Raw genomic sequence first — 12,552 nt, 5'->3', positions numbered from 1 at the left:
TAACCTAATTGATCTCATTTAAACATGCAAATTGTGGCAGTGAACTTTCCTGTTCACAGATATCGTCCTTTACTGTTTACAGTAACTATCCTTTAAGTTTCATTTGTTTCAAGCATTTGCCAATATGAAAAGCTTAAAAAATATAACTGTACTAATTAACACAGTGCTTACATAATTATTGAGCTATGTAATTAACTTTTTACTTAATTTTCATTCAATATGAAGAGATGCACAGTACTGAAACTGTAGCCTTTAAATTGCATTCCTATTTTTTTTATAGGAATTGCATTCCTATGTTTTTATCTGCATCTTACACTGGTAAGTATAGAAACATCCCTCCTTTGAGGGAGACAGAATGGCAAGCTGGTCCTCAAAGTACTGTAGTAACATTGGGATATATTTATTCTCCATATTAACATTCACAGGGTGAATTCAGGAATAAAAAGCAAAACAAAACCTGTTTGGGTTGGTTGAGTATCACAACATGGGTGAGTCTTGGGTGGGAACCTGAATGTGTATAAGGGATAAGATTATATAAGAGGGAGACAACTGGAAGACATTGAAATTCTGTCCTCAAGGTCACAGCAATCCAGCAGAACATCTTCAGTGAAAGAGAAAAGCAGGAACACTGCTCAGAGAGTTGATCTCTACAGGATGGGAGCATCGGTCAAAGAGATGGTGCCTCCCTTTCAGACTCAGGGAGCCATTTAAGAAACATCCAGGTTTTCCTCATGAGCTTCTATAGGATCTGAACAGCTCACAGGTTTTCACTGAAGTGAAGGACAGCCCTGCTTGCTTAGGCTTACAGAGATTTTCTGTGATCACAGGTGGAGGCTTTGTGAGAGACCATCGTCCTGTCTGCACATCAGACAGAAAATACAGCCCCTTCTCACTTCTTAAGATGGAATAAAGGGTGGTTTTAATCAATAAGACCAAGCTTGATACTGGCCTCCTTCCACAAGCTCCAGAGGTCTCTGAGGTATCTCTCACAGTTCCAAACCACTCAAATTATACCAAGATGAAATGGTTATAGCAAGAGAGCAAATCGTGCTAGCTTGGAATGGAGAATGCAAAGTCCTGAATGTGCAAATCTCAGGTGAGTTCTTTCTTTTGTGACCCTAGGGAATTATGCCCCTGGAAAATTCAGGTCTTTTCACTGCATCAAAAGTTATAGGAAAATTGTGTGGTTAAACTCACTGATTGAAGTTATCATTACACAGAAATTTTCTCTCATGGAAACATCAAAACAAGTTTCAATTCTCACAAGTATTGCAACTATTTTCACTCCTGACTCAACATACAGGGTATTTGTTTGAGCTGCCCTAGTGTTTTGGGGCCCTGTTAAAAAAAAAAAAAAATCAAAGGAAAATTGGAAGACTATGTTATTACACCTTATTATCTCAGTTAACAAAGCATTTTCTGACTCTGGGGATGCATCTCTTGCCAGATTGTCCATATAAAGATTGTGGCAGTGTGTAATCACACCAAATGTTACCAGACTTTACTTCTAGCCAGTGGGTCTATCGGGGTGTCACAGTGTAATGAAAAAATGCTCACAAGCAATGAGGATGACCAACAACTCTGTTGACTGATCAGAAACCAAAGAGAGCAGCATCGATGAAGGAAATTTCTTTTAAGTCTCATATTTTCTTCACTTCAGAAAAACATATTCTCTGCCTAGACAGCAAAAGCTACTTCCAAAGAAGGGAGATGTTCTTGAAGCATGGATGCCATTTAACTCTGGGATAGTTCTGGGAGACATACCACAAGCGAAAAAAAATAAAATAATAATAATTAAACTAAATAATTTTGAAGCAAATGACAAAAAGGAGATATGCCAGAGTGCAAAAGCAAAAATGGTTTTAAGCACAAAATTGAGGAAAATAACTAAAGTAAGTAACAAGAAAGGAGCACATGAAAGGAAAATTAGAATCAGCTTCAAAAAGACAAATGGCCACACAGCTTAAAGAAAATGAATGTGTGACATGTATTTTACTCATTTACTGTACAGAAGGGCCATATTTAGGCAGCAGGGAAATTTTTCCTCCTTCCTCCTATTTTATCTTAGCTAAGAAGTGTCCCATTTTGTGTGCTCTTGCATGGGCACACATCTGCCTTTTCTGAGCTACAAAAAGTCACCAAGTCTGGGTAGAGACAGACACCTTGAAGAGCCACTAACATACTTAACATGTGACTAATTCATTAGAATTGAACATTAAGACTTAAGGAAGACAGGTTTTTTTTGTCTCTGTAAACTATTCTGATGGGCAGCTCCGAGTCCTTTAGACTTTCATCACAAACACAGGGTCTAGCACCCAACTACGCACAATCCTTTTCTTGCCTTCTTTTAGAATGCCTTATTTCATGTAGAGCTATATGACAGTGTAGTAAATTATCTACTATATTTAATATATTCTTATATATTCATACATATTTTTATTAATTTTTGTTCAGAATGTGTATTTTAGAAACTGTTCCAACAAAGACTTGAAAGCAGCCAGGTAGAAAAAAAATGAGCTAAACTCTCCTAGTGAGCATCAGGGAACGTAGATATTTGATGAAATTACTCTGCTTACACCAGCAGAAATTCTGGACCCATCTTGTCATCAGGGAAGCCTCCATTTGTTGGTACATCAGGAATGAGAGGGGCACAGTGGTGTCAGACACACGAGGACACACAGGCACCCCGTGTTCTACACGGCTGCACAAGCGCGCCGCTGATCCCATCTGCAGCCCGCTGCACTCTGAGGGCTTTGTTTACTTAATGCAAAATCAATACCTTTATTTCCAGGACAATGATTCCAACATTCTCATGGAACAGCTGCCTAATTTTAAAGTCAAGTTCAGATGTTCACTGCAAAAGAATCTAATAACAGCCCACAAAAGAAGAAGCTGCCTATCACACAAACATGTTGCAATAGCCTGTGGAAACAAGTTAGCTGACGGCTATAGATTTGTCAGGCCGACAAGTCACTGCACATCTGGGTCTGCCAATATAGAATTTACTCAAAATTGCCTCTCTAGACACTTCTTTACATAACACATATTTAGCTTATTAGTGCTGTCATTTGGGAGTGTGGTCAGCTTTTGAGCAAAATCTCACTGAGTCCATTAGCAGGGATCACATTGCAGCTGCCATTTTAGAAGCACGATGATTAGGTTTGAAGTTCAAATGATTTGATTTCACTTTAAGGCTTCAAAAGCAGCCTCTGGGGTAGATTTACGCAATTAATTTTTACAGAGGTCTGCTGGGTAATTTACTGTAGTCAGAGAATCTTCACTAAGGTAAGGCAATTACCACTAGGTAATTTTATGGCACTCTGTTCAGTACAAAGCAACATGCTGGCTGGTTTCTGCTCAGATAAGACCTGGGAGGAAGTGAAGATGCTGCTTTTGGGAATCACAATGTGTCTGCGACACTGAAGAGGGAGGAGAAGAATTCACTGACTTCCCAGATGTGGACTAGAATTTGTACATGCCCTCAAAATGTCTTCTCAGGTGCATGCATGAGGACTTAGGCAATCTCTTAAACATCACACTGAGAAGCTTTCAAAATTGAAGCACTGTACCCATGATTCTTTAATACAGGAACAAAGAATGCATTCTTTGTTTAGTCTGAACACAGAAGTAAACAATGAAATTAAATATCCCTTTGAGATTTGTACTTATCACTTACAAGAAGCACTTCCTAATAATCAGTGGCAGCTAGGCTGACAAGCAAACTTCAGAGCAAAGCCAGAGGGGATACAAATCTATTTTAGGTTTGCTATTGACAGTAAGGGTCAGAGGAAAAATAAACTCAGCAAGCGGTGTCATGCTACCACAAACCTCTGCTGGCCAAGCAGAAACTAAATTACAGCCAAACCTTTCAGCAGAGCAGAAAGACTTGGGCAATTGGGCTGCTCTGTAGTGCACAGAGCACAACATTCAGATGAATAGGATAAAGCACAAGTGAGACATAACATAAATTACTGACAAATAAATCAAAAGATTGGAGGAGCTAATTATCCCATAGTCTGGAGTGGGGGTATGTTATGCTTTTCCCTATTATTTCAATATTTCAGGTTTGCAAAATAAATCTGTGAAGCCCTGTGAAAACAAGGACTGATCATGGTCTCCTTCAAAATAACAATCTCAGATAGGTAAACTCAACTACCAGACTGAACTATGAGAAGGAAATGAAAGAAAAGAGCAGCAGAAGGACCTAAACACTATTTCTATCACATACACATAAATATGCAATGAAAGAAAAGAAAAATATTTTGAGTGTAGAAGTTTAGTTCTCAGCTTCATTTCATACACTGTAGTACTACTGGGAAAGCTTATTTGATTTCTCTGTCACACTAATAAAAAATTAGATTTGTGTAAGGGGAAGAAGAAGGAATAAACATATTCTATATCTGATGGCTTTCACTTTGTTAAGTTTACTTCCTACTACAGCTGATGATAAAAGCAGCTGTGTGGACTCATAAGCACTTCTATCTACATCTCTCCACAGACTAATTACAAATATCTGTTTCATACAGTCCCAGTATCTAAGGCAGATTTAATTTTACTCTATCTTTCACTAGGCATATATCAAAACCTGTCATTTCATTCCATTACCTTGCTTTCCTTTTTCTCTACCTATCGTCCACTGGATGCAAACACAACCCTGTAACTCCTACTGTTCTATTGTTTTACTTTGCTTTGCTTTTTGGTTAGTTTGTTTGTTTGCTGTGATGGAGCCACAAATGTTTTGTCCATTTTCAGGGGCCAGTTGCTTGAAACAAAGGCTTTTCAACTTTCAAGCATAATTATACAGGGCAGAAATGCCTAGAAAAGTTCTTATTTCCCTTTTCTTCTAACTGGTGATGATACACTGATAGTTCATGAGGAGCATCTGTGTAGCAGAGATAAAACTTTTCAGATTTTAGGAAGGAGTTTAAAACTCAAGTGCAGCTCTAGTGAGCGATGCTACACCTTTGTATATTCATTCTCTGCCAAACTGATGCTCACCTGTGCTGTTCTGTTTGACCATTTTAAGAGACTTGCTTATCATTCTCTGACAGTTGTCTGCCCATCTGATAGATCTCTGGGACATTAAGAACAAGTGGTAATGCCAGACTAACTTGGTTGTGATTTTGGAGCCTACAGGATGTCAGATGAACAAATTATCCTGACTTGTCCCATGAGGTCCCATAATTCATCAATTTTGCCAGCACTGTTTTTGACCTGCTGCAAGGTGGCATTGAGGATACACACTGGATCAGCTTCCACAGGATCCTGTGAGCATGATTCTTGTTAATACAAATAGGATGTCTCTAACCTGTTTGAAATCTTATAGGATGATGGAAAAAAAAGCAGCTTCTAGTGACCACAGTAATATCCACAACAATGGTGAGCAACACCAGGAGAATAAAATCAAGGAGCCCAGGTCCAGTGCCATGTACTCCATTTGGAGTATTTGGGATTGCTCTAGTGAATCATTTTACTCCACTTTTTCCTTTAAGGCTCTCTGATGAACAAAATCATCAGTTCCTTGAATCTTTTTCTCTTTTTATAAAGTTTTCTTTCAAAACTTGCCCAGCATTAAGACTTCTGAGTATGTTGACCATGGAAACCTAGGTGGCAAGGAAAAGGACAAAACCAGACTGTTCTTAGTTTTCTTGTCACCAATAATAGAATACTCATTTCTCCACAGCTTTAAATGGTACTTCCGCTCTCTACCCTAAACTTCAGCTTCTTTTGGCACATTTATCACTTCTCTGTCCACGTATAACAACTCCATGCCAGTGCTGGAGAGTGTTAAATTGATTGGTAGAAAATTATTGGAGCAAGCAGAAATGATAGAGAACAATTACTTGTGCATTATGGCTTTTGATAAGCTGGCAGTCTGGGGGGGCAGTAACATAAAGCACACTGGTACTGTAAATGCCCAGTGCAGTCTGACCTTATTAGAGAATTCAGTAAGGCCAGAGAAGAGAGAGAAGGGTTCTGATCCTTGGAGCATCAGGAACAGAGGAAGATGCACCTCAGTGCTGTTTAGCAAGGTACTGTCTTACTACCAGGGTGCAAATTGGAAGGAAACAATAAACATTCAGGAATTTTTATATATTAGAGGCCACAAAAAGGCTTTTTTGCCTTATAATGCTTATATGCAAACCGAAGCCCTGCCTTTACCTTCAATCATTTTACACTGCAGCCGTTTTAAACTTTGTGTAGCTGCCCAATTTCTTTATCTACTGTTCCATTCAATTTGGTTCATCTCCTGTGGTGCCAATATCTTGAGCAAGGCACTGAAGAAAGGGCAAAGAATTTGGAAGTGAAGACACGGGCAAGTTCAATGGCTGATGACTGTGCAATTTAGAATGCAAGGAAATAAAGTTGTTAAGGATTCATATCTCCAGCACAGATGCATTTGAATACATTAGGAGAGGTGTTTAATAACCATTGGGTGAAGAAAGGCCCTCCCTGATCTCCCTCAGTAAAATGATGGCTAGAATGTTTCAGGAAACATTTTTAGCACATATGCTAATCCACATTCTCTTCATTTTCAGACTTTTTTGCAGATGGTATTTTTAGCAAAATTGCCAGCTTCTATGCACAGAGTGCTTTTGCCATTCCTGCATTTTATACATGCTACAAGTCTTAGAAGCTTATAGAAATATCCATGTTTAGAAACAAGTTACGTATGGCAGCGGTCCTTGACACGGTTCCTCAGGAACTGGTCACAGTCACTGAACACTTGTCTGCTTCATGGACAACCTCACCTGGTTTATCACAGGTTGATTACCCCTGGTCTAGGTCTAGAGAGAGATTCATGAAAGGTCTCTTCCCTTTCCCTGCTCTGACATCATTTTGCAGATGCCTGTTTTTGCTAGCTAGGCAGTGAGATGTACAGATATTCTCTAGAAAACCAAACAGCTGGACCCTGAAAAATGGTGGCTATAATACAAGTGAGTATGAAAATGCCAGCTCATGGTGAAAAGGTGTTCTGCTGAATAAGTGTTCTCAGAGTTTGTAAGTGACAAAAATGCACTGACTCAAAGGACAACCTGACTTCAGAGTAAGGCACACAGATACAAAGGGAGAGCTGTTCAACTTTGAAACAATGCACTGTGAAAAACATTGTGTCCAGAAATGCTATTTGAAAGAAAAAATAGCCAATATATAAAGATAAATTGAAGGTACAATTGAAGTTTGGATTATCTAGACTAACATCTGGTGTAGATCAAGCTTCAAAATAAATTCTAAAGGGCTTTTCCCCCTGGGCTTGTGCTATTAGCAACACTGCAGGCTTTCATTAACAGGATTCAGCATTATTGAGGCAATCTGCTACAAACTTCGCTTATTCATACCCTTGTTTCAAGTTGCTAGGTACTTTCAAGAAAAACTGTGAATTAGGATGCTCGATGTTTAATAACACGTCCACATTGCTTCAACGATAAACAAAAACTACAAATGCATTTTCTCTCCACTACTTCTCAAAGAAAACCAAGAACTCAGTCCCACAGTGCTCTCAACAGTAAAGCTTTCCTTAAACTTTTTAGAGTCACTCCTGTAAAAATTAAACAAAAATCCCCAACCAAACAACCAAATACAAACCACAGAAGTCAGCTAAAAGAAAGATGTTATCTATCTGCACAACACCACAGAATTTTCCTCCAACAGACACTCTGAAACAAAACAAAACTATAAAAGCAAGCATTTATAACATTTATGTATTACTTACAGTGTATTTCTAGAACCTGCATTGCTATCTGAGGTGTAGAGTTTAGGGACTCATGATCTACTCTGCAACTTACAACTGCACCATCATCACTGCGATCTGCTAGGAAATCCAGCGTGCTGCTGACTGTGAATGTTTTGCGATTTGCATCTTCTTCTTTTATGTATTTAACATCTGAAAGAAAGAATAAACAGTTAGTTATCTTTCCAATATTTTTGGAAAAATGTAGTCCAGCATTAGAGAGCTAAATCTTTTATCACAGTTGTTGGAAAAAAACCCAGATCTTTCATATCTGTATTGATCTCTTTAATATAAAAGTAATTAGACTGCAGTTATTCCTCAATTTGCTCTCATTGTCAGAACAAGAGATACCTATTGAAAGAGAAAATTTTAAAACTGGTTCCATGATACTGCACTCAAAAAGAAATTTTATTCATTATTACCTCTTGAATGTTTAGGTCCATGTTTGACATAAACTTTCTCTGCAGGTCATGAGAAAAAAAAAGTGATCTTGTCCCACCCTCATTGCCTTACATATTCACAGTGTCACTAAATATTAAATTTTCTAAGTTCATGTTTATAACCTTTCAAAGTAATGCAGTATATGGATATTACTGAAGCCATGTACGTGCAGTCAGATTAATCCTGTGCTTACTTTGTTCGTTGCTTATTCTTTTGTTTGGTTAGAATTATGCTAATTAACTAATAAAACTAAACCCAGGTATAGTCATCAGTGGTAATAAACAACTGTAAATAGAGCACGTCATAGTATTTACTGGAATCTACAGACAAGTCCCAAGACAACCAGAAATAAAATTACTACAGAGAACTTCCACTCCCTGCTTTATATCATCCTAAATTGACCTGGTGCTTTTGTGAAGATGCAGTTAAAAATCTGAGAGTTTTCAGCCCAGACTTAGGAAGTATCATCTCAGTTCAAGGTTAAGGTTTACACTCAGAACATTTAGTTGTAAGACATACATGCTAGATCAGAAATGAAGATCTGAAAGACTGAGCATTTGCGTTAAAATGTTTTAATGTATTAAGATTTTAATCTTCTCACACAAACTTTAGAATTGTTTTACTTGGTTCCCCACTACTTCAAATACTTATTGATTTTAGTTTACTTCAGAAAATTGTAAGCTTGTTATATTGATTTATTGCAATGAAAGCTTGAAAAGACATCTATAAATACTTAAACATATATATTAAATTACACTGAGATTTCTTATGTCCTCTGTGTCCTAAAAAAAGTGAGAGGTTTCAGTTTTACAAATTATACTAAATCCCATTAGAGAACGGAATGACCTAAATAAAATTTCCATGAAATATCAATTTTAGAAAGTAAATCTTCAATGGCTTAAGCTACATCTTTTTAGATTAAAAATACCTCTGACATCAGAGAGGTGGTCTTTATCATTGTCTCCAGACAGACAAGGACACCATGTAGTTATACAGTTTCCATTTTTCCCTAAAAAATAATTATTTCTTGTATACAAGAATTTTTCTGCCTGTTTGCTGCTAAGCTTTAAAAGATTTCCATTTCTGACATGGTCACTATTAATATTTAGGGATTAGTAGGTGAGAGAAATATTGACCAGAGCTAAAGCAAAGTTATTATAATCAAACAATAAATGTCTTCAGTAATATTTAAAGCAAACACCTGCAATTTTGTTCCCAGAGTTAGGTTTCCAAATTTAATAATAGTACCTATATAGGTAACATTCTGCTTATAAGTAATGTGCACATCCCTTTGCTTACTGACTTCAGGTGGGGGACAGAAGACTCCTGAAAACATCCTCAACTTTAATTTTAGTAAGAGGTTGTGGATTGTTAATCCTTTAGAAAAACAAAAGCAGTTTATTTCCTAAATGGATGTTTAGAAGCCTCTGTCTAGGCATCTATTGTTTGAGAGGGTTCAGCTCTTGGAGTTAACTACCTCTGTAAAAAGGGTAGTGATATTTTTCTATAAGCAGCTGACATCCTCACCAACAGAAATAGCTTGTCCTCCTTATCAGCTGTATTTTCTTAGATGTTTCTTCATGGCAAAATGAAGATGATTGTAATGTGTGCTAATTGAGTGCAAACCCAACTGAACGTAGGAGCAGTGGAGATCAGGTACTGGGTACACACCTTCCCTCAGAATATCTTACAAAATTTTTAAATATGGCAGTTGTAGTCTGCTGTTTCATGTGTTTTCTTGCTGCTCCTCTCTCTCCTAAATGCTCCCTTGAAGAAAAGGTGAAAAAGAAATCCATTACACAAGCACTTTGTGCGGGAAGCACTGTAATGGAACAGACTGGAGGGATACAGCTCTATAGAGGAGGACCTAGGGGTTCTGAGGACAGGTTGAGCATTCGTCAACAGAGTGCTTTTGCAGGGCTGAAAGCTAAAACCCACTGCCCTGCATTAGTAAGAGCACACCCAGGAAGTCAAGGGAGTGATCCCTCACCTCTATTTGGCACATGCATGGCTGCATTGAGAGTACCAGGCCAAGTTTTGGGCTTTCTGAAGAAAAAATGTACAATAAAAACTGTTGAAAAATCTGAACAGGTGCAGGCATGGAGATGGGCAGAGAAGCTGTACCAGGACAGCTCAAGAAAGTTGATATTATCTAACCTGAGGAAGAGAAAACTAACACCAGATCAAACTGTTGCCTTAAAGAACATAAATCATGGCCATAGAGAAAAAAAGCCAATCCTCTCAGAGGTGTACAGCAAAAGTTGAGGGGCAACAAAAGTTACACTGAGACAAATCCTGATTATGTGTCATGAAATACCTATAAATAATGAAAACATTCCACAAGAGGGCTTTAGAATGCTGAAAAATCTAGCCTGGACAGATTATGGAATCTCTGTCCTGGGAGATTTTTCAAACCTGAACTGGAGAAGACCTTTAGCTGCTTGATTTAACCTTGGAATGGATGTTGGGCCAGATGAAATCTGAGGATCAGCTATGGGCCCACTTCCATGACTTTTTCAGACAGGCACATATAGATATGCCTGTATCAACTAATACAGGTTTGCATCTCTTAAGCACAGATGTTTGATAGTGAAAAAATAAATGGAAATGATGGAATGTCCATCATCCATTGCTCATTGCAAGCTATTTAGAGAAGCACACACCTGTAACACACAGAAATACCCATCTTTTAAAAAGACAGCTTTTCTGGTTTTATATGGCAGATTGAATTTTTGTTTACATTTAAACTCAAGTTCTGACATGAAATGGCCTTCTTATTAAAAAAAAAATCATCTTTGTTTTTAGAGGTTTATCAAGAAAAAATGATCAGTGCCTCTCTGTAATCTTTGTGTATACTAAAATTACATAAACTTATTCAAAGTATCTTAACCTGTTGCAAACAAATGAACTTTTTTTGTTTTATAATCCAATCTATCCAGGGAAAAAAAAAAAATCCATTCAAAATATTCCTGAAGCCTAAAAAGAATTCTTTACATAATCTTGTTGAAAGAGCATGTAACAAATTTTGTTTAAAAAAATAAGCAATTATAAAATGAAAATTTTGCTTTTAACAATCTTACAGAAATATCACCAGAATGCTTAAGTGCAGATCCCTTTATTAATTTGGTGCACATATGAGTGACAGAACACTAAAGTAAAAGGTGTGGCACCCAGTGCTTCACATTCAGTCTCTCTCATTACTAACACTTACTTTATCAAACAATATTCCTTTACCAGATGATGATTCATTTTTTTTGAGTAATAGCAATGGAGCTACAATTTTAGAGTGGCTTTTCCCCCTTTGGTGCAACTCTGATCTCAGTGCATCATTTACATTCGATTGCACCATGTATAATACAGTGTAACACAATTGGATTTACTGGTGCTAGACAGACCAACTCCTAACCTTTAATGTCAGCTGCATTAGCATATAATTTCATATCTATTTTCTCAGATTTATCATTTCACCTTTTACACTGCACAAAGCTAATGTAACTTCTGCTGATGCCACTGCAGACTGGTTAGGTTATTTTATTTCTAACCTTTGAGAAATGGCAATGTGCTCTTCAGAAGACCTAGAAAACTAAACTGAAATGAATGTGCTCAGTACTTTCCTCTTATTTTGTGGTTGTTGGGGTGTTTTTCCCCCTTTACTGTTATTTTTCATACCCCTTTGTTCCTTCCCCATCCTGTTTTGTTTTTTTTTTTTTTTTAAATCCTCTTAGGAACACTTGAGAAGAACAAATTAGTTGAAGAGTCAAATTGCCAAACTGCTTGCAGGCTTCAACTACATGTCAGCTGAAGGAAAGGCAAAGGTATTGCATCAGATTTTAAAACATAGTTTTCAAAATAAGATCTTTCCAAATATGTGTTGCCTTGCTGTTAGCCCGACTATATCAGTGTTTCTCCTAAAGTATTGACATGGCTTGGAGTGATTTCCAATCTTTACATGCCTTGAATATGTATATTCATCCTGCCATCTTTTCTGAAGGATAGAATCTATGCTGTGCCATGTATGTTAGCTGTGCTGTTAAATTATTTTTAATCACATTTGACTAAGTGCTGCATTTCTTTCATCAATTTCCTCAAATTTCCCAGTGCAGCGAAGAATTATTCTCTGTTTCCTCATTTTCTATCCTTGTTAAACATTTCAAATTATTCCAGTCTAAAATGCTTGTTTCTTTCAACACTATTCTCATTTTCATTAGAAATATAAGGACACCTCCAGAATGGACAGGACTCCTTAGGCAATCATCTGGGATCTCCTTTATTTACCAATTTTATACCACAACTCTGGTTTTGCACATTGAACTGTGGTAGAGAATAGTAAAGGAAGATGAATGGTTCTGTAATTAACTCTGTATGTTTGCTTGAGGCAG

General features: G+C 37.3%; 1 protein-coding gene across 25 annotated transcripts in view; it reads right to left on the bottom strand.

Annotated features, from left to right (window-relative positions):
- CADM2 (cell adhesion molecule 2) overlaps positions 1 to 12,552 on the bottom strand; it is a 589,213-nt gene that overhangs the window by 96,339 nt on the left and 480,322 nt on the right. For all 25 annotated transcript variants that reach the window (XM_069024966.1, XM_069024958.1, XM_069025004.1 and 22 more), the window contains one exon: positions 7,715 to 7,885. In XM_069024966.1, coding sequence (XP_068881067.1) covers positions 7,715 to 7,885 — 171 coding nt within the window. The remainder of the gene's footprint in view (positions 1 to 7,714; positions 7,886 to 12,552) is intronic.

Source organism: Aphelocoma coerulescens, chromosome 1 (assembly GCF_041296385.1).
Source record: "Aphelocoma coerulescens isolate FSJ_1873_10779 chromosome 1, UR_Acoe_1.0, whole genome shotgun sequence".
In the NCBI taxonomy this organism is placed as follows: Eukaryota; Metazoa; Chordata; class Aves; order Passeriformes; family Corvidae; genus Aphelocoma; species Aphelocoma coerulescens.
The sequence above is the reverse complement of the archived record's forward strand: the minus strand, read 5'-3'. Positions and strand labels throughout refer to the sequence as shown.